General features: G+C 45.6%; 1 protein-coding gene and 1 long non-coding RNA gene across 7 annotated transcripts in view; one reads left to right on the top strand and one right to left on the bottom strand.

Annotated features, from left to right (window-relative positions):
• Positions 1 to 21399, bottom strand: part of DLGAP2 (DLG associated protein 2) — a 944800-nt gene that overhangs the window by 66642 nt on the left and 856759 nt on the right. For all 6 annotated transcript variants that reach the window (XM_054498310.1, XM_054498311.2, XM_054498307.1 and 3 more), the window contains 2 exons: positions 11196 to 11343; positions 6068 to 6287 (listed from right to left, as the gene is read on the bottom strand). In XM_054498310.1, coding sequence (XP_054354285.1) covers positions 6068 to 6287; positions 11196 to 11343 — 368 coding nt within the window. The remainder of the gene's footprint in view (positions 1 to 6067; positions 6288 to 11195; positions 11344 to 21399) is intronic.
• The window catches only part of LOC129042384 (uncharacterized), a 54467-nt gene continuing 50660 nt past the window's right edge, over positions 17593 to 21399 (top strand). The window contains exons 1-2 of the long non-coding RNA XR_008504117.1: positions 17593 to 17730; positions 18212 to 18406. This is a non-coding gene — a long non-coding RNA (uncharacterized LOC129042384). The remainder of the gene's footprint in view (positions 17731 to 18211; positions 18407 to 21399) is intronic.

The raw sequence follows: 21399 nt of genomic DNA, 5'->3' as shown, positions 1-21399 counted from the left end.
CTTCTCTGCGTCTGTCCCTAAATGGAGCCATTATTACAGCCTCTCCTCCTGGACTCCCAGGGAGACTGAGCTTCCTGGATGAAGTCCTGGAGACTCCCTGCCTGCATGCTGGCTTTCTGGGCCTCATTCACGGCCTGGGCAGGAGGCCTCTTAAAAGCCTCTTCACGGCTCCCCAGAGCTCAGCCGGGTGTCCCTGGAGCTCCCTCTGAAAGCCATTCCTGCACCTGTGCCTGGCACAGCCCGGCCTCATCCCTTCTCACCTGTGCTATTTGAGGAGCTGTATTCTCCATGCTCTTCTGCAGTATGGCAGGGCCACGGGTCTTCATTATAACATGACTCTGGCCCCCGTGTTAGTCCTCCTGCACTGCTGTAACAGAGCAACTTTGATTCATGTCATGGAGGCCGTGAGTACCAGACCAAGGTACCGGGAAAACTGAGGCCCCTCCTGGGCATGCAGATGCCGTCTTCTCCCCAGGTCCTCACAGGCTGGTTCCTTCCTGCATGTCTCTGTCCTCATCTCCTCTTCTTATAAGGACACCGGACAGACTGGATTTGGGCCCCCCGTGACCTCATTCTACTTGGTCACCTCTTCGAAGGTTCTGTCTGAAACGCAGTCACATTCTCAGGTCCTGGGATTAGGGTTCAGCACCAAGTCCGGGGAACACAATTCAGCCACAGCTCCCTCTCCTGCTTAGAATCCTCCAGTGACCTCCGAATTCTGCAGGTGCAAGTACCACAGGTGCAGCATGGACATCCCCCTGAGCTTATGTCCCCCATCCGTCCTGCCTTCCAGCCTCTCCCTCCAGGCCGGGTGCCCTGCGAATCCCAGGGCTGAGGTGCCCAGCGGTTTTCGGGACGTTTGTCATTACTTCAGGCTGGCATCTCTCTCTACCTGGGTTTCTCCTGCCCAGTCCTGAAGCCTCTCAACTCTTCCCGCAGGCAGAAGGCCTCCCGGACGCCACTGAAGCCTCTCAACTCTTTCCGCAGGCGGAAGGCCTCCCAGACGCTGCCGCAGTGCTGGCTTTCCCCGGGGTTTCCAGAGCCATCCACACACATCTCACAGCACCCAGCAGGTGTGCCATGGCTGACGAGCTCTTCAACTGCAACTGTTTCCAGACTTTAGGCCTTTGGGGCCAACGCTCAGGACTTCAGTGCTTCTGGATTCAGAGCACCTAGCGCAGCAGCCGGCACACAGCAAACACTTAATAAATGCTTACGACATGAATATAATTTGATCTTTTCTTTAGAATCTTCAATTGGCATATAAGATGATTGTTCTTTATTCTAGTTCATTTTTTACATTTCTAAAACAGAAAGTGATCATGTGTGACTTTTTCATTCATTTCCTCTGTTCATTTGTTTACTGAAATGCAGCTTTTTGTCACCTTTGTGGGGTGTGCAGGCTGGTCCTGGCAGTGCATAGCTGTTGACTTGTGGAAAGCTATGACCTGAGGCTACAGGTCTGAGAGCCCTGAGCAATGGTTTCTGAGCCTATTTGTAAAGCCCTCGTGTCAGAGTGACAGATCCAAGGAGAAGACATGTTTGGAGGACTCTTCTGGTTTTCAGATTTTGTAGCTCACAGAACCTCCAGCTGCTCATTTTTCCAGTAAAGAGCAAAATGTCCTTCCCAAAGCCTTTCCCCATATAGCGTGTCTTATTTTAACTCCACAGGGAAGCTGGCTGCAGGGCCTCCTTGCCAGCCCTCTGGGGAAGGAGGAGACGAGGGTAAAGGGCCCGGTCAGAGGTACGTGGACCTGGAGAGGCTGCACACTGCACGCCTGGTCCCCGAGCAAGCACGTCTGCAGAGACATCCTGCCCCTGGAGCCAGCTGGTGGCCAGGTGGGTCTTCCTCTTCTGGGGTGCACCTCCTCCTTCCGACCTGGGGTGCTGCGCGCTTGGCAGCCATCGGCCGGGTTTACCAAGTGGTGCCTGTGTGGCCCAACACACCTGAATATGCCCTGTGGTATTTTATGATTTCAAATCACCTTTACTCTATTGGCCAAAACGTTTTATGAACAGCCCAGCTGACATCCATTTTCAGTTTCTTTTCTTTTAAATTCTCTACTTTTTCAAATTCAAGTTTTAAAATATGTTCACCATCTTGTCAGGCAAACTTGCATATCAGTTACACAGTAACTCGACGGTACCAGGCCCTGGTATCAGAAGAAGGTTGAGGCGACACGTTTAGTCCATGATGAAAATTTCCCCAGGCTCACACGCCTGAAAATCCACTCTTTGTGACAAGATAAAATTAAGTAAAACACTGTCTTTTACTGTAAAAGATTAAAAATGGGAGAATCAAATACATAGTCATATTTATTCAAACTGAGGAAGGTCAGTAAAGAAGTAAAATTTTAAAACAGCAACAAAAATCATAGTATTGAAAAATAGTTATTCTACCTCTTATATTCAAGGTACTGAAATATAGAGATAATTTTCCTCTTCTATGTTAGCAAGTATCTATCTTGGAAATGGAATTACTATGTACCCCTGAGAGACAAGTTGCTATAGAAATATAAATAATAAAATAAGTCTGTGGCTGTTTCCTCTGCCATGCTTTCTATAGATTTTCCCTTTGTTTTAATGACTTCTAGAATCAGTTGTATCATATGTTGAGAAAATTTCTGGCACAGAGAAAAATCATTATAATCTAATTTTACACCATTTTCCTTCACAATATCAATAATATTCCCTCCCTAGAAAAATCGGGTGAGATGCATATTTGGACAAGTAAAGCAATCCGATAAATCATTTCCCCGATGAGAAAGAAACCATGTGTGAAATGAAAGTTAGATGTTTTCAAAACCACTTCATTTAAGGAGAGGACACTAATCAATATGCAGTGTTTTTCATAATGAGAGAAACAGTGGGATGAAGGAACGTTTATGTGCGTGGGTCACACCGCCTCACAGGGTATTCTGTTCTTATTGGAGTTCCCTGGTGATTAGATTAAAAGGGTCTGTCTCAGCTGAATCACCAGCTGCCTTTAAAGGTTGAGTGAAAAAGCAGGTGAACTGCGGTGTCCCCAAACCAACAAACGTCCTCTGGGAACCTCAACCTGTCCATGTTTAAAACAGATGGTCTAAGATGTATTTTTAAGTTCTCAATACATCTTTCATGCATATATTCAATATTTAATTTATTATTATATGAATATTATACACTTATATTTATACAAGGTGAAATAATCTAATAATAACACCAACTTTTACCTTTTGAGCCTGCATAAAGTAATGTGTTTAAATAAATCTCGTTCTTCAAGGTACTCACTTTGGAATGTTTTCAAAAATAACTCTTTGGAATTATTTTCATGAGCTAGTTTTAGAAAGAAAATCATAAAAGAAAATCAATCTGTCAAAATAACCTCTCTCCCCATATACCACACATGCACACACACACACGTATACATGGATCAATAAAGGACAGCTATTGAACGTAGTGCTAGGATATCAATTTCCAAGTATTTAAATACAAAAGTCAGAAGTATTTAAGTAGAAAATTTTTGAAATCCGCTTGACTCATGGACAGGAAGCTTTGGATGAAATTTGAAGTTCAGCTATCACAATTATCGAGGCACTTACATCCCGTACATTTTGATAGTCTTCCTCCATAATTTTGTTTTCCCAGACAGGGAGTTTTCATTTCTTTGGTATTTTTTCATAATCTTGCTAAATAGACTATATTGCATGTCATCTAAGTTTTATTTAGTAAATAAAGATTTAAATATCTAATATACAATACTTAGAGTAAAATGGGAAACAGCAGAGGTTAATGATTAATCTGTACTTATATTTCTTCACAAGGGTAACTTGTAATCCTACAGTGCTAAGTATTTCCCCTAGTGCTTTTCATTTCTTTTCTCATTTGATTCTCAGACGTCACATAACTCAGACAGTCCCCTGCATCACCTAGAGGAAATTCTGACTCAAAACTAGGCCAAGATCCAGTAGAAACTCTGAATGGAATCTTTTTTTTTTGTAATTTATTTGGTAGGTATATTTTTGGAATACAAAATATACATGGTAAAAATTGTATATATATAAATTAAAATTTTAGTCTGAGCTCAGAACTGGTTCTTATCTCTGTGAAATCTGTTTTATTTTTATTCTCTCTATAACGACAGTCCTAAAAACAATAAAGTCCTTTTCTACAAGGTAATGATTGTTTCAAAGCATTTCTGAAGACTATGAAAGTTCTTAATTGCTTACTTGCTCCTAACAGACAGTAAACAAATACTGCTGAAAGTATGAGTAATGATCTCTTGGACTGCTGTTTTTCAGTGCAATCATTGTAAATCTCATTACTTTCTTGATTCTAATTTGTTCAATGTTCACATCAGCGCAGAGCATGAGAACTGGCCCAGGACTTCACCAAGGGGCAGGAGTGAGCAGAACCGGCCAAACCAGAGGAAAACAGGAGGCTATGTCGGGTGCCCACAGCTGCCCGGTGGCTGCACCTGGGGGACGTGTTGTCAGCCTGTGGATTTCCCTCGGGTGGGTCCTGGGCACCACCCTCCCTCGTACAGAAAGCCGTGCTGGGAGCCAGAGAGCCAGGATCTGTTGCCTTTCTCCCAAAGCCCCCAGCTCAGCGGTGCCAGCATTGAAGAAATATCTACCACACAAAAAGCACACTGAGGATCCACAGCTTTCTTTGAAAAATAATCTTTATTTATTTATTTTTTTCTCATTAACCTTTTTCTTTTTTTTTCTTTTCTTTTTTATTATTATTATACTTTAAGTTTTAGGGTACATGTGCACAATGTGCAGGTTAGTTACATATGTATACATGTGCCATGCTGGTGTGCTGCACCCATTAACTCACCATTTAGCATTAGGTATATCTCCTAATGTTAAATTTATGCGAATAAATTATCTATGGCTACAGCTTCTCTTGAACACCGCAGAAACCCAGAGTCAGAAACGTTAACAAGCCTAAGTTCTTGCAGTGAGGACATGATGGAACACGGTTTGAACACAGTTCCTTCCCTTCCATCCACAGACTACTAAGAAATATTTTCTTCACAAAGTGCAATGATAGTGCCGACTGCAATTTGTAATTGTGCAAAGTGCAATCTCCTGGAATTCTTGTTCACTTTAGCATTGAAACAAACCAAGACCTATTCACGGGTATAATGACACACTCCTGCCTGAATTTCTCTTTGCTTCTCTCCTGTTATGTGTCTGCTGTTCCTAATGCTATTTATCATGAACATAGCTTTGTTCTATTTCCCCTCGGAGCTGTCCTTTAAATTTCTAAGATACAGCTGCAGCATTCCAAGCCCTCTGGTATTCAGAATACCTCAGGCCCCAACACTATGTAATTTTATAGCTCCTCTCCTTAGCCTCTATGTGCGGTGCCTCGAGCTTTTATTGCTTCCTCTGTTTTATAGGTTTCTCTAGGCCATGTATATTCATCGTGTTATAGAAATAATAACATATTAGGCAGTAAAATATTAGGCAGTGATACTTAGGTTGGGCGGTAAATTTTCAAAGGGGTGGGTATGGTTTTCCATGAGAACTAAAGGAAATTGCGAGACTGAGTCTTCGGAGCTCTAAGATAGTGCATCTGCATTAATGATGGACCTGCTTAGTGGCAGTGAGTCATGTTTACAGATCTGCTTACTGAGCAAGAGACTGGCTGGACGTTACTACAGGGGAGCCTGAGAGTCGCTGCACATCAGCGGAAATCTCACTGCAATCCATTAAACTTTGGTATTTAAAACTTAATCACCTTCCAAATGTTAGCACTTCCATTTTTTCTCCTCTCTAACACTTTACAGAAGTTACACTTGATTATTTTAAGGAAACTTGATAATTAGTAGATTGCATTCTAAGAAAAAGAAAGGTTATCTACAAGAGACAAAACATCCTTGCGAACGTGACGGTGTAACAAATGCAATTAGGAAACGTTACTAAATGTCAGGAGAGTACATTGTACCTGTGGTGCTGTGTGCTCCTTGCTCCTTCTAGGATGAAGACAGGTATGCCTCTAGAGTCCCCGCTGGAAGGCTGAAAACGGCGTTCCCTTACCTGCTGTTGACCTGATGGTGAAAATGGCATTCCCTTACCTGCTGTTGACCTGATGGTGGAGGTGATGTCGGAGGGTGTCATCATGGGAATACATTCGTCATCTTGGGAGTAGCCAGCTTGAATGGCTCGAAGGTAGCTGTGACTCCTTGTTCGGAAACATCCCGGGAGGTCGAGGGCATCCATGGCCTGAGATTCAACTTCACTGAAGACGGACTCGCACACGGACTCGAACTGCCCATTGATCTCCGCCTCACTCACCTGCAATAATCAACAGCACACGTGATGCCCCGGCCCTCCAGGGTCACCATCTCGTTACAGAAGAGCCAGGAGAGCGCGCTCATTCCCAGGCTCCCTTTCACTGCCTCATAGTTCAGCACAGTTAACCTGAAGTCAGCATGGGCATCACCTGAGCTTGGGAAACAGAGCATTGGCTTTTCCCTTACAAAACACTTCGGCAAACAGCTGATTCCAAGTGTTGATGAAATTCTGGGGAACCACAAGGCGAACCTTCAAGGTAAGGCTGACAGTTATTACAAAGTTCAGGAGAGAGAGAACTTTTAAAAGATTAGCAAAGTACCTGGTACAAAGGAAGGGTTCAGAATCCATTTCTCCCTTCCCTTTCCCGCAGGACTGCCCCCCCTTTCCAAGCTACTAATGGCAGGATGGCTCCGGGCACTGAGGCCGTTTGAGGGAAAGCACATTCAGTGCATACACTACTCAGCTCTTTTTCAGAATATGGAGTCTGCGTCTACCCATTGCCATGGCAACTCATCACAAATTTGGCTTCTAAACTCATCTCCTTCTCACCATTACGGCAGCACACATCTGAGTCCAGATGAGAAAGAAACGGCTGTACTGGTGTTTTTGTCCACATGAAATGTGCTACTTTACCTAAATTCCAGGCTTTTTTATTCTTCCTTAGCTTAGGATATTAGTATACTCACTTCATTTTCCCTCCCTCCCATCCTCCCTCCCTTCCTTCCTTCCTCCCCTCTCTCTCTTTCTCCCCTCACACCCTCCCATTCAGGTTATTTCTCTTCTTGTTTCTCCTGGGGATGTGTGAGAGCTCAGAGCACCAACAACTTTCTGAACCCCCTGGATTATGTTGGCAGACACATTTTAAAAATATACTGTTTTAAACACCAGATTAGTTCTTTTCCTTTAATTGTCAGCAGAGTAAAAGGCAAGGTCAAAGAATCAGGTTCTCCCTCTAGCAGTTGTGTTGTTGACACAACACGACACTGGTTGCCTGTCTCCAAGTTCAGACCTGTGGACCTCTCTGGTTTCACCTGAGGTGACCCACGTGCCAGAAGGACAGCCTCTTTCCTCGTGAGCCTAACTCAGCACGGACCCTGGAGATGCATGGGGTGAGCAAAGGGCAGCGAAGCCTGAAGCCACCCTGCAGGAAAGACAGACCCATGCCGGGCGGCAGAAACAGTTGGCACAACGCCGGCGGGGTGGCCTTTTTCAGAAAGGTCTGAGGATTCCTGACACTGGACAGAGACAGACAAACCCAGGCAGGCACAACTAGGACACAGCCGGCAGGACGGCCACAGGAACCCAGCGAAGGGCTCAGAAGCATGCACACTGGCTTGGAAACAGGATGCCTTTCTGGAGCATAAATTTCTTCCAATCTAAGTTTTCACTTATGTAGAATTTTATGGAAAAGTCTTAGATTGTGTCATTCCTGTCAAAGATCTACAGTGGACAGCGTGAGAAGGTCAGAACCTGTGTGAGGCCCTAGTACGCCTCAGTGGACACCCTTCTGCAAGCCCGGCCCAGGGCCCAGCTGCCCTCGCTCCTAAAGAAAAGACACCATTAACCTGGTGCGTGAATTTCAGAAACAGAAGCCGGCATCTCAGCGAGGACCCTCGGCTATGCTTCCAGCTACAAAGCCTTTCAGTGAGGTTCTAGACATGAAGGTGACTCCCCTTCCCCAAAACAAGTAAAAAGTGGTTGAGGAGCATCTCAAGTTGGTCCAGCAGGGAATTAAAATGATCTGTTCACCCAGACCTTCTGCCGAGACTCAGAACAGCTGGACCTCCCGCCGAGACCCTCAGGACACCCGGACCTCCCGCCGAGACCCTCAGGACACGAGCTGCAGGAAAACCAAGCAGAGTGCAGCTACTGCGGTTCCAGCGAGGAAACGGCATGGACATAAGCACCCCTCACAAGACTTGAGTTAGATTTTTAATTCCCTTCTTGTGTTTGAGAAAAAATTGAATGTTAAACATGAAGGGCAAACTTTTTTTTTTTTTGAGACAGAGTCTCGCTCTGTCGCCCAGGCTGGAGTGCAGGGGCGCGATCTTGGCTCACTGCAAGTTCCGCCTCCTGGGTTCACGCCTTTCTCCTGCCTCAGCCTCCCGAGTAGCTGGGACTACAGGCGCCCGCCACCACGCCTGGCTAATTTTTTGTATTTTCAGTAGAGACGAGGTTTCACTGTGTTAGCCAGGATGGTCTCCATCTCCTGACCTCGTGATCCGCCTGCCCCGGCCTCCCAAAGTGCTGGGATTACAGGCGTGAGCCATCGTGCCTGGCCAAGGGCAAACTTTTAACAAACTTTGGTTTGTCACCAAATTCACGTCTCTCCAGAGCCCCGAAGTGTTAGTAATTCCAGATGTCCCACCCTCAACCACGGGAACTGTCCCCCTCCTTCCAGAATTGTCGGATCTTGTGGCCTAGGGCTGGACAATCAATTCGTGGAAGTTTGTTTCTGGGTGTGACACAGTCTCACCTACTACGTTTGTTTCTGGGTGTGATACAGTCTCACCTAGTACCAGCGTTCCAGGATTATTTTAAATAACACTATTTTTTTTTGAGAATTCAAAACTGAGTTCAATTTAAAGTAATGCCATAGAACTCTGCAGAGGAATGACTTAGAATTCTAAATTTCAAGGTCATTAAATAAACCCCCAAGCACCCAACTTGTCTGCTTAACCATTGTTTCCAATGATGAATCCTTTCAGATAGAAAAAGATGTGAGAAAATGTTATTTTTACTGACTTATTTTTGTAGATACCATCTTGGGTTCATCAAAAGCAAGATGACGAGAGAACTAGTATATTTAGCTTACATTTACCCCCAAACATGACAATGAGTCGCAGAGAGCCTCTGAATGTTTCATGAGAGCATTTAAAGAGGCGTGAGATCCATTTAATTGAAAGTTGTTTGTGGAAAAGCATTAGAGATGAATGTTCATACCTCGGATGAGATAACTTTGCACTTCTGTTTAAACCTTTTGTTGGGTTACGTCTGATTTTTAAAGCTGTATTTTGGTAAACTAGGTTATATCCACTGAAAGGGAAGGTGATAGCTTTAAAAGAAGAAAGTCTGCTTTATCCTCATCCCTGTGTAGGGAGAAAGCTGTTAAAATGTATCACTGACTTTCAGTTACTCTGTTTAGTTAATTAGTGTCTCCCCAAATCATCTTGGACTTTATGCTGAAATAGAATGTTTCCTCAGTTGTTAAAATAATTACAATTATCTAGTTGCTGAGGATCAGTTGATGTTATTGTTTGCAGGGGGCTGGCTGGGAGCAGGGGGCTGGAGGACCCACCGTTCCCATTTGCCCAGGACTTGAGTGCAGGGCTAGGGATGGTCTTTCCTTGTCATTGGGAAAAAGAGTTAATGCAATTCCTGATGAAGATGAGAACTTAATCCCATTTCTGGAAGGAAAGAAGTAACTGAGTAGATAAAAGAGGTGGTATCCTTCTTGAGTTGTGGAATAAGAAAAACCTTAATAGTTCAGTGGAAAAAGTCCTGAGTACAACCTTCTGATGAGGAAAAAACCTGCAAAATGAATAGACTCTACCTCATGAGGAATTTAAAATCTGCGGCAAAAGAAAGACTTGTGCTTATTGAGCCCTAGGCAAGCTACCAAGAGCTCATAGCACGATCTGTAGCCAGGAGGGCTTTAGTGCCCAGAATTATATACTATTACTTATTGTTATCATGGTAATAATAAGGGCTATCATTTTTGAGTGCTTAGTATATGCTGGACTCTTTGCCTAATAACATCTAAAATTGACTGTGTACTTACTTTGTCACGCTGTTAACTGCAGCACGGGAGGCCACGGAAAGCCCAGGCCTTGGACCAGAAGCCCAGGTTAATCCCTGCTTCACAGTAAATCAGAGAGAATGTGAGGTCGGCTCAGGCTCTTAATCCCTACTCCACAGTAAGTCAGAGAGAATGTGAGGTCGGCTCAGGCTCTTAATCCCTACTCTACAGTGAGTCAGACAGAATGTGAGGTCGGCTCAGGCTCTTAATCCCTACTCCACAATAAGTCAGAGAGAATGTTAGGTCGGCTCAAGCTCTTAATCCCTACTCCACAATAAGTCAGAGAGAATGTTAGGTCGGCTCAAGCTCTTAATCCCTACTCCACGCTAAGAGAAAATGTTTGTTAGGTATACAAACTCAAGGTCAGCTCAAGCACTGTTTTCAAAGGCATTTAAATGAGTAAGCAATGTGTTTCATTAAAATGATACAATTTTGATTCTTCTTTGCCATGTAATACAGGATGATTAGACTGGAGGACATCTGCCCATTTTGTCACCGTGCATTCTCAGGCCTGTCCACCACAGGTGGGGAGCAGGGGGGGCCTCCCTTTCACAGCCCCTGTGTCTCAGGGACCTGATTTTAACACCACCCCTCCCGTGGTGCCCAGGGACCCTTCTCCTGGCCACTGTGCCTGTCCTGAAATCAGTCCTGCCCTGGGAGTGGGGCCGACTGGCAGGACTCTGTGAGCGACACCAGGCTCTCCTCTCACAGGACTTTCTGAGGCACAAGTCAGAGGACAAAGCTGAAAGCCATGCTGCCAGAGCCTTTCCCTGGCCCCCTTTTACTGGAAAAAATAGCCTGGGAAGAAGGAAGACAGCCTGCGCTTTATCAACAAGAGAGGCCAAGATGACCAACCTTTCGGTCATTGCTTCCTCAGAAAAAAATCAACGCAAAAATCATACGGAGTTATACATGTCAAAAATAGAATAATAAGTCCATGAGTCTTTAATCAGCCAGAGCTAATTCCAGGGGAACCCCCTGCAGCGTAGCCTTGCCCAAGCGCTGCTGACCGGGAGGGCAGTGCCATCGCCGCCTATGCGGCCGGGGCCTCCGTGCCAGCCTGGCTGGGGAGAATGGACCCCGGGGAGAAAGGGCGAAGGGACCCTGACCTGGCTCACGCAGCTGGCCTGGCTCAGGGTGCTGACGGCCCTCATGTAGCTCTGGTTCCGGGAGCGGAATTTCGGGGAGTTGTAGTTCGCAGTGGGGTCCAGGCTGTGGCCCACAGGCACGTCGCTTGCAGCTTGCAGGTAGCTCTGGCTACAGGAAAGAAGAAAGGAGAAAAGGCATTCTGTGAGCACCCACTGCAGGCCAGAGATGGGAACAACCGTCCAACCCACCGAGAGGCTGAGCACCTGCCACAGGGCAGAGATGGGAATGACCATCCAACCCACACTGAGAGGCTGAGCACCTGCCGCAGGGCAGAGATGGGAACAACCATCCAAGCCACACCGAGAGGCTGAGCACCCACCGCAGGGCAGAGATGGGAACAGCCGTCCAACCCACACCGAGAGGCTGAGCACCCACCACAGGGCAGAGATGGGAACAACCATCCAATCCACACCGAGAGGCTGAGCACCTGCCGCAGGGCAGAGATGGGAACGACCGTCCAACCCACACCCAGAGGCTAGCATCACATTTCCAACTGAATGTCTGTGTCTTTTGATGGGTAACTTTGCCACATGCAAATATTCTGAGATTCACATTTACGAATGTGAATTGCATTAAAAGTAATAGGGGAGGCTATTTACAAAATTGCCTTTGAAACCTGAGATTTTACGGCCAGGTAGTGAAATTAGGGTCATTCCATATTTTTAAAAAAGTGCCGTAAGCACTAGTAACTCACACAGCATAAGAGCAAACTCAGCTCCTGAATTTAAGCCCAAAAATCTGAGAGTCTCATAAAAATTACTGGCTCTCTTGCAACTTTACATATTTAAAAAATAACAGAAAAAATACAAGGCTCACTTTCAGTTTTAACTTATGCAAAGTTGTCCAGGTTATGCAATATCGGCAAATGTAATAGGAGGAGTAGGCTGAGTGAAATCCATTTTATTATCACAATGGTTGTTTTCTTCCAAACTCCTTTAAAATAAACCAATGTTCTCTGGTCTTCCTTCTTGCCGTTTTGTGAAATGTTAAAAGCATGGAAGAACCCTGTGAGTGTTTGGCAGATCAAAGGTCTGGCTTAGCTTAAATTTCTGGCTAACTGGACCACTTTCAAGTTTTATTGACAATCTTTCCACAATGCAGTAAAATTCATTTTATCAAAAGCTGTAGAAATGTGGACAAAAATGATTAATTATTCTTCTTGCCTGTTTTGGATGATAGTAGGAACATTAAATATCAGTGCACAAGCAGGTACATAAAAATGTCTATAGATGTTAGGTGGACGATTCTGACTCCAGAGTTGGGCATTAAAACACGCACTTTCTTTTCAAAGTAAACCCTTGGTGCAGTTTTTCTCTGATTTACTTCAGTCTTTAAAAATGGAATATCAGAGAAAAAAACTGGACTCCATGATTTCTTATTAAGTGAAGCTGATTCATTATAGATTTAAAGTCATTCTTTCTGCTAAATATTTTTGCTTTAAAAGAAAATGTATAATATATTGCAGCTCCTACCTACCTTCCCCTCCCTGACTTAGACCAAAAAAAGGAAAGAAAGAGAGAGAGAGAAAGAGAGAGAGAGAGAGAGGAAGCAAAGGGAGGAAATTAGTTTTGAGCCAATTCTAATTTTACTGTGTATGAAGCACACAGTCTTCACATCGACGCCCTGCCGACTCCCGCTGCACCTGGGCAGTGGGACAGGCAGCTCTGCTGCAGATGTGGGGACCTGCACCAGCACCAGCAGGGGCCCTGTCCCCTCCCCTACTCTGTGGATTCCCCAGATTGACTGCCAGTGAACAGAAGGCGAACAAACATGGACCCCTGAACTTGGCTGTCATCACCATGAACGCACGGGTTCAACAGAGTGGCAAAATGTCAACAGCATCCTGAGACACAGTCGCAAGTTTGAGGCTCAGGTTGATGGATGCGTGGACTCATTCTGCAAGAGACCACTGCTGGCTTCCTTTGAATGTGTCCACGTGCCTGTGCGTGTTTAATACAGGGTCATGTGCAGGGGACGGAGCCCCGAGCTATGGAGCCCAAGCAGTGTGGCCTCAGGTGGATGCCAAGAGCCCCGACTGAGGCTCTTAACTTGACTCACCTTTGTCTTTGCAGAAACGTAAACTTCCTGCACTTCTGCTCTCCTTCCGTGCTTCATTGGGATTGCTGGTTTCATACCCTCCATTTCTACCAATCGGCACTTTCTACCAATTACCAATTTTCTTCCAATACAACAGCCATCCCTTCTGATTAACACCACCATTTTGCATTTTAACATTCTCAAACTGAAGCTGCTTTCTAGACTGAGAAAACCTAAAAGAAGGATTCTCATCCTCTGGATCTGGTGTCCACAGTTTCTAACCAGTGCCTGGTACATGAACGAAGGGATCACCTCAGAGCCATGGCTCGTCGCCCTGGCAGTGGCTGCCGGACAGCCCTCACAGGTGGATCCATGTATTTTGTGAGTCTATGTTTCAAATACATATTCTCTCAATGATTCTCTTTATTTCAAAATGGACTGTGACATATAAATGTTGCCACTGAAGAAAGCTAATAATTTTTTTTAAAACATAGACTCATAATAGCTAACATTTTCTATGCACAATTACGCCAGAGATGCTAATAAGTGTTTTGCATTGTCCTAACACATTTAATGTTTACATTAGTCCTATAAACCAGGCCTCTTCCCAACCCTCCTCCTACGAATGCAGCATCAGATGCACATTGCTGCCAGGTCATCGCGCGCTGGTGCCAGGTCACACACACAGGTTCCAGGTCATCACGCACAGGTCATCACTCACTGGTGCCAGGTCATCATGCACTGGTGCCAGGTCATCACTCACTGGTGCCAGGTTATCACGCACTGGTGCCAGGTCATCGTGCACTGGTGTCAGGTCATCACGCACTGGTGCCAGGTCATCACGCACTGGTGTAAGGTCATCACACACTGGTGTCAGGTCATCACGCACTGGTGCCAGGTCATGCACTCAGGCTTGGGCGGGGTGGGGGCAGCACTCCCTTCTGAGTCCAGGCGGCCTGGCTCTGGAATTCATGCTTTTAAATCTCAAGGTCACAGCTGCTGAGTCATAGGACCACAGAGCCCCAAAGATCCCATCCTCTGATACCACAGACTTTTTAAATAGTTAAAAAATAGCAAACAAAACCTCAGCCTCATTTGGCTTAAGAGGCTTTTTAAAAAATATTATAATGGCTTAGCATTTTATCATATAGAGTCCCAGAAGGCCAGGTTCCTCACAGTCACAGATCAAAACTCAAGAACTAGGACTAGGGGGAGCCGATCAAGTTGGGGGGATGCACCCTCCGGCGGCCCTGCAATGTGACACAGGGTGAAGTCCCCAGCACGGCTCACTCCACAAAATCCGTCTGACTCTTCCCCCTGAAAATCCCCCTTGGACATCCCGGGGCATTTTCAAGTTGACTTTCAGCCCCTTTGGTTATCTCTCCAAGAGGTAATTCCTACGGCATTCCAGGTGTCAGAAATGGAAACATATTTTGCTATATGGACTTAGTAGCTCAGAATTTTTTTTTTAAATAGTGAAAAGTTTTCTAGAATAACACAGAAATGTTTTTGTTCTAGTTTTGCCTTTCAGATGTTGCTCCCCTTAGATTGTCATTCACACACACGCGAGAGGGAAAGCTGTGCAGGTGAATCCATAATCCCAAGACGGAACTGCAGGATTCCTGGTGTTCAACCTTGTTCTCGCCGTTTGCGAATGGTTCCAGAGCTGCTCCCTGAATCCTGGGCTCAAAACCTCCTCTGTGACTTAGGTCGTTATGAGAACGAATGTACATAACAAAGGGTACCCCTGAAAGGGCCTCTGCCCCAGCTGTTTAGATCCATCTAAACATGCTTGAAAATACACAACGTAAACCATCTCCTTTGTTACCTTGGAAAGCAGTAAGGATTCTACGCAGGTTATGCTAAGGAGATATTTAAGAAATTTTTTTTTTCCATACTAAATGCGTTCATTTGAAATACAGAGAGCATCTTCTCATTTCTATAAATGGGATCTGACAGGAGAAGCTCCCAAATATAAGAAGTGTTTCTTCCACTGCATTCAGTGGAAAATGGAGCACGCCAAACAGCGCTAGTGAAACAGACATTCGTGTGCACACGCGTGTGTGTGCTGTGTGTGCATGTGTGTGTAGTATTCCACCTGCAAAATGGAAAGTCTTAGAACATCTTTCAGTACACATTTCAAATAATACCACAATTAATGACTGGATTTCAGAAAATGGCTTCTTTCCAGATTATTTCCACATTCAGGGTAAAAAGTGTTCTTGAGCTTTCTGTGCCCTTGCAGGAGATGAAGGCATGCTTGTTCCCTAATTGCACATTTTTGGGGGAAAACCACATTTGCATCTCACTGTTGGCACCCACATCTGGGCTGCCCCACGGTTACCCCGACAATCCATCTCTGGGCTCTTGACCGCAGAGGCTCGGAAACTCCATAACCTTGACCACAGAGGCTCGGAAACGCCATACCCTTGCCTGGCTGCCCTCCTGGTGCTGACGGTGCCTCCGACGTGTGACACCACTCCAGCTGGTGAGTCCATGGAGCACCCGCTCAGTGGCTTCTGAGCAGAGTCCGGCCTTCTCCATGCTGACGACTGCTCTTCCTGCGGCCCATGGCAGGTGGGGCTGCAGTGGCTGACCCAGGGCCAGCTGAGAGTGAGAGCCAGCATGCTCAGATGCATGATGCTGGCCCGGGTCCCAACGAGGCTGACCCCAACCCAGTGTGGACAACCTCCTCTGGCTCTCCTCTGCCCTGGTCCCAGTGCAGCTGACCCCGACCCGGCTGGACCAACCTCCTCTGCCCTGGTCCCAGTGCAGCTGACCCCAACCCAGCCAGGACAACCTCCTCTGCCCTGGTCCCAATGCAGCTGACCCCAACCCAGCCAGGACAACCTCCTCTGCCCTGGTCCCAGTGCAGCTGAACCCAACCCAGTGTGGACAACGTCCTCTGCCCTGGTTCCAGTGCAGCTGACCCCAACCCAGCCAGGACAACCTCCTCTGCCCTGGTCCCAATGCAGCTGACCCCAACCCAGCCAGGACAACCTCCTCTGCCCTGGTCCCAGTGCAGCTGACCCCAACCCAGTGTGGACAACGTCCTCTGCCCTGGTTCCAGTGCAGCTGACCCCAACCCAGCCAGGACAACCTCCTCTGCCCTGGTCCCAATGCAGCTGACCCCAACCCAGCCAGGACAACCTCCTCTGCCCTGGTCCCAGTGCAGCTGACCCCAACCCAGCCAGGACAACCTCCTCTGCCCTGGTCCCAGTGCAGCTGACCCCAACCCAGTGTGGACAACGTCCTCTGCCCTGGTTCCAGTGCAGCTGACCCCAACCCAGTGTGGACAACCTCCTCTGCCCTGGTCCCAATGCAGCTGACCCCAACCCAGCCAGGACAACCTCCTCTGCCCTGGTCCCAATGCAGCTGACCCCAACCCAGCCAGGACAACCTCCTCTGTCCTGGTTCCAGTGCAGCTGACCCCAACCCAGCCAGGACAACCTCCTCTGCCCTGGTCCCAGTGCAGCTGACCCCAACCCAGTGTGGACAACCTCCTCTGGCTCTCCTCTGCCCTGGTCCCAGTGCAGCTGACCCTGACCCAGCTAGGACAACCTCCTCCAGCTCTCATCCACTTGGCTCTACCCGTCCTTTGCTATAACCAGGGCTGGGCAGGTTTGCAAGGATGTGCCACCAAAGGCTTCCCAAACAGAACACAAGGAGAAGGCATCTCAATAAGGTGCACCTCCCACGTAAGTCTGGGTGCTTGGAAGTGCAAGAAAGGCCCTCTGCAAGATGGCAAGAGTAGCACTCGTGTAGTCGACAGTGTGTTGGGGACAAAGACTGGAACATAGATTTTTAAATGCAAAATGCTAAAAGGAAATCTAGAGTGTGTGCCAGCTTGGAGGCGGGGAGTGAGCACTGTTTGTCTGGAGAGCAGAGGGTAAAGGGGGAAAGGCATTCTGGGAGAGAAGTTTGGGGAAGCAGAGTGGGAAACTGTGAGGGACACCCCAAAGAGCTTGATGTTTATGCCAGAGGCAAAAGAAAAGTACTGCAAGTTCTTGACCAGGGACTTGTGAGCTGGGAGCTCAGGATGGTCCCTGTGCGTGGGGCTTGGAGGACGAGGTGCCTGAATGCAGGAAATGGCGCCCTGGACACCGACCCCGAGAGGCTCCTGCAGACCTGAGCTGGTTTTGCATGAGACACCAAAGGGCTTGGATTTTAGGGACACAGCCCACAGGAATGAGGAATGTGTTAGAGCTGAGATGATTCCAAGGCGCCTAGACTTCTCCCAACAAAGGCAAGATCTATGCTAGGAAGAAAAACAGGTTTTGGAGGTTTGACCTGAGTTTGATTTGGACCTGCTGATTCTACGGCACTTCCAAGAAGTCTGTGAAAGAACAGAGCAAGTGTGACGGTCAGGGCTGTGAACCTCAGTGCTTCAGATGTGAAAGTGCGGAAGATGTTGGGCTGTGAGTGTCACGCAGCAGAATGGTGGAGGAGGCCTCTCGGGTGAGGCGGGGCCACGAAGGGAATCCAGGAGCAAAGTGAGAGGGGGGTGGGGCGGAGAAGGCTCCTGGGCACCCGAGGGACAGGAGGAGCCTGGCCGCAGAGCAGACGCTGAGAAATCAAGTGGAATGAGATGGGGAAAGACCGTCAGATGGAGCAACCTGGGGTCATTTTCAAAAAAGACAGTTTCAGTGGCTCTGGGTGCAGAAATGAGATTGCAGATGTTAAGGTAAGAAAATGGATGCATGAGTGGAACTTTTGAACAATTTGTCAGGAAACAGCAGAGAGGACAGGCGATTTGAGAAAGGCTGTGAGTTTTCTTGGATGGGGGGATGAGACAACATGGACATTTATTTTTAGAAGGTGAAAATAAGACACTATGGGAAAGACACTCAAAGAGGCTGGACTGGGATCATTTTTCCTGTCTACAGGAAACGCTATGCTGAGGCCAACAGTGTGCTTGGCCGTGAAATGTGCTTTACAGGTTGGAAGTAACATGGTGCGCAGAAGGCAGTTTCTGTGCACAGTGGAGCACGTGTGTTGATGCCTGACAGCCCACGTTCAGATCCTGGCTCAACCGCTCGCCAACGGTGTCATTTGGACAAATCTCTTAATCTACGCAACGTACAATGAGGACAGTTGTCACAGGACATAACTTATGGAGTTCTGTGAATATTAGGTAAGAATGCTACATGTAATACAAGTATAATACATAGTAAGCACTTAGTTAATGTTAACACATACTATGCTTAACTTGTCCCTGTGAGACCTGTATTGTGACTCCAGATTTTGGCATTTGGTAGATGTCTCAGAAAGAACTGGTCTGAACAAAATATTTCAACTGGTTAATTTTTTTTTAAAAGAACAAGGTAAACTCACTAAAAAAAATTATTATTCTTTCTTACATAGAAATGAAACAGAAAAATAAGTACCCATTAAATTGTACTAATTGAGAGAAAATTGATAGACAGTGAAAGGCACAGGTCTCACTTGTAGGACTCAGTGAGTTTTGACAGATGTTGACTGTGGCCTCCACCCGTATCCTCATGGGCATGTTGTATTGTCTTTCTTTTTAACTTAGGCCATTCTAGTGAAATTGAAGTGTATCCCTTAAAGTTTTAACTTTCACCTCCTGGATGACTCATTCTTATTGGACATTTGTGTATCTTCTTTTGCAAAGTAACCCTTCGGCTTTTATGCCCATTTTTGTGGGGTTGTCTTTACGTTCTTGTTTTGTAGGAGTTCTTTACATATTCTGCATTCAAGCCCTTTGTCGGATAGACATTTCCCTTATTCTATGGCTTGCCTTTCCATTTTCTTAATTGTGTCTTTTAATGAACAGAATTTAAAGATTCTGATGGCTGGAGTCTCTATTCTCTCACACGGATCTATTTTGTCTATTTGAGTAGTTCTTAATCTGGGGCAATTATGCCCTCAAGAGACATCTGGTGATGTCTGGAGATATTTTGGGTTTGCCACAATTTAGATGAGGGTGCTACTCGTGTCTACTGGACAGAGGCCAGAGATGCCGCCAAAAGATCCTACAGTGCACAGAGAGCCCCCAATGAGAGAGAATCATCTGGCCCCAAATATCAAGAATGCTGAAGGTGCATGGAGACCCCCCAATGAGAGACAATTGTCTGGCCCCAAATATCAAGAGTGCTGAGGTTGAGAGACCCTTTTCTATTCTTACATGAATATCACACTGTCCTGATTAGATTTAACGCAAGTCTTGAAATCAGATAGCGTGAGTCCTCCAACTGTGTTCTTTTTTATCAAGACTGTTTTGGCACTTCTAGGTTCTTCACATTTTCACACATTTTAGAATCTTCTTGTCAGTTTCTCTAAAAACTGAGGTTGCCTTGAATCACATTGATTCTACTGAGGTTGCACTGAATCCATACCTCATTCTGGGAAGATTTCACATCTTCACATTACTGAGACTTCCAATGCATCACAGTCTAGCTCTCGATTTATTTAGATGGTCTATCTTAGAGCACCACAATTCTACAATGTTGTTGAGATGTTTAAAACTAATTGCATTTTCCAATTATTCATTACGGGTCTACAGAAATGCAATTGATTTCTACCTATTTCATTCACGTCCTAGCCTTGATGAATGGCATGATCTGTTCCAGGATTTGATTTGTAGTTTCCTTAGGTTTTCTATGTAAACAATCATGTGATCTAAGAATAAACCTGGAATATAAACACAGAAGGAGCTCCTTCCTTTTAAACCTCGTTCTTTTTCTCTTCTTGTTTGCCTTCTGCGTCTGGCGAGGACCTCCGTTAGAATGTTAAGTAGAGGAGCTGAGAGTTGGCATCCTTGTGTTTTATCTCATCTTAGGGAGGGAGTTAAATGTTGAACCCTTAATGTTGACATTTTTTTTCCCCAGGGTTAGAATTGTAGCCTTTTACTTACTTATTCCACTTATTTTAGTACACTTGTTATTATGACTGGGTTGAAGCCTACCATTTTACTGTTGTTTTCCATAAGTCCTATTCATATATTTGTTCCTCTGGTTTCTTTTTGCTTTCTTTTGGGTTAATCAAATATTTTTAACATTGAGCTTTAGCTCGTGTTGGCTGTACGGCATAGCGTTAATATTTGAGTGGTTGCTCTAGAGGTGCGCTGTCTGTTATGGTAGATAATGGGATCTAATTAAACTTAAGAGCTTCTGCACAGCAAAAGAAACTATCGACAGAGTAAACAGAAAACGTACAAAATGGGAGAAAATATTTGCAAACTATGCATCCAACAAAGGTCTAATATCCAGCATCTATAAGGAACTTCAACAAATTTGCAAGCAAAAAACAATGTGGGCAAAGAACACGAACAGGAACTTTTCAAAAGAAGACGTACATGTGGCCAACAAGCACATGAAAAAATGCTCAACATCACGAATCATTAAAGAAATGCAAATCAAAACCCCAGTAAGATAGCATCTCACACCCATCAGAATGGCTATTACTAAAAAGTAAAGGCTGTGAAGAAAAGGGAATGCTCATACACTGCTGGTGGGAGCATAAAGTAGTTCAACCATTGTGGAAAGCAGAGTGGCAAATCCTCAAAGAACTAAAAACAGAACTACCATTTGACCCAGCAATCCCATTATTATGTGTACATACAAAGGAATATAACTCATTCTACCATTAAAACACATGCACATTCATTGCAGCACTATTCACTATAGCAAAAACGTGGAATCAACCTAAATGCCCATCAGTGGTAGATGGATAAAGAAAATATGGTACATGTACACCACGGAATACTATGCAGCCATAAAAAAGAATCAGATCATGTCCTTTGCAGCAACATGGATGGAGCTGGAGGCCATTATCCTCAGCAAACTAACACAGGAACAGAAAACCAAATACTGCATGTTCTCCCTTATAAGTGGGAGCTAAATGATGAGAACACATGGACACAGAGAGGAGAACAACACACACTGGGGCCTCCTGGAGGGTAGGAGGAGGGAGAGGATCAGAAAAAAATACCGATTAGGTGCAATGCTTATTACCTGGATGACAAAATAATCTTACACCAAACCCACATGACATGAGTTTACCTAAATCACAAATCTGTGCAGGTACCCCTGAAACTAAATGAAAGATAAAGAAGTAGCCACATGTGGATACATGTATTTAAGTTAAAAATAGATTCCTTAGCTT

This window comes from Pongo pygmaeus, chromosome 7, assembly GCF_028885625.2.
Source record: "Pongo pygmaeus isolate AG05252 chromosome 7, NHGRI_mPonPyg2-v2.0_pri, whole genome shotgun sequence".
Lineage (NCBI taxonomy): Eukaryota > Metazoa > Chordata > Mammalia > Primates > Hominidae > Pongo > Pongo pygmaeus.
The sequence above is the reverse complement of the archived record's forward strand: the minus strand, read 5'-3'. Positions and strand labels throughout refer to the sequence as shown.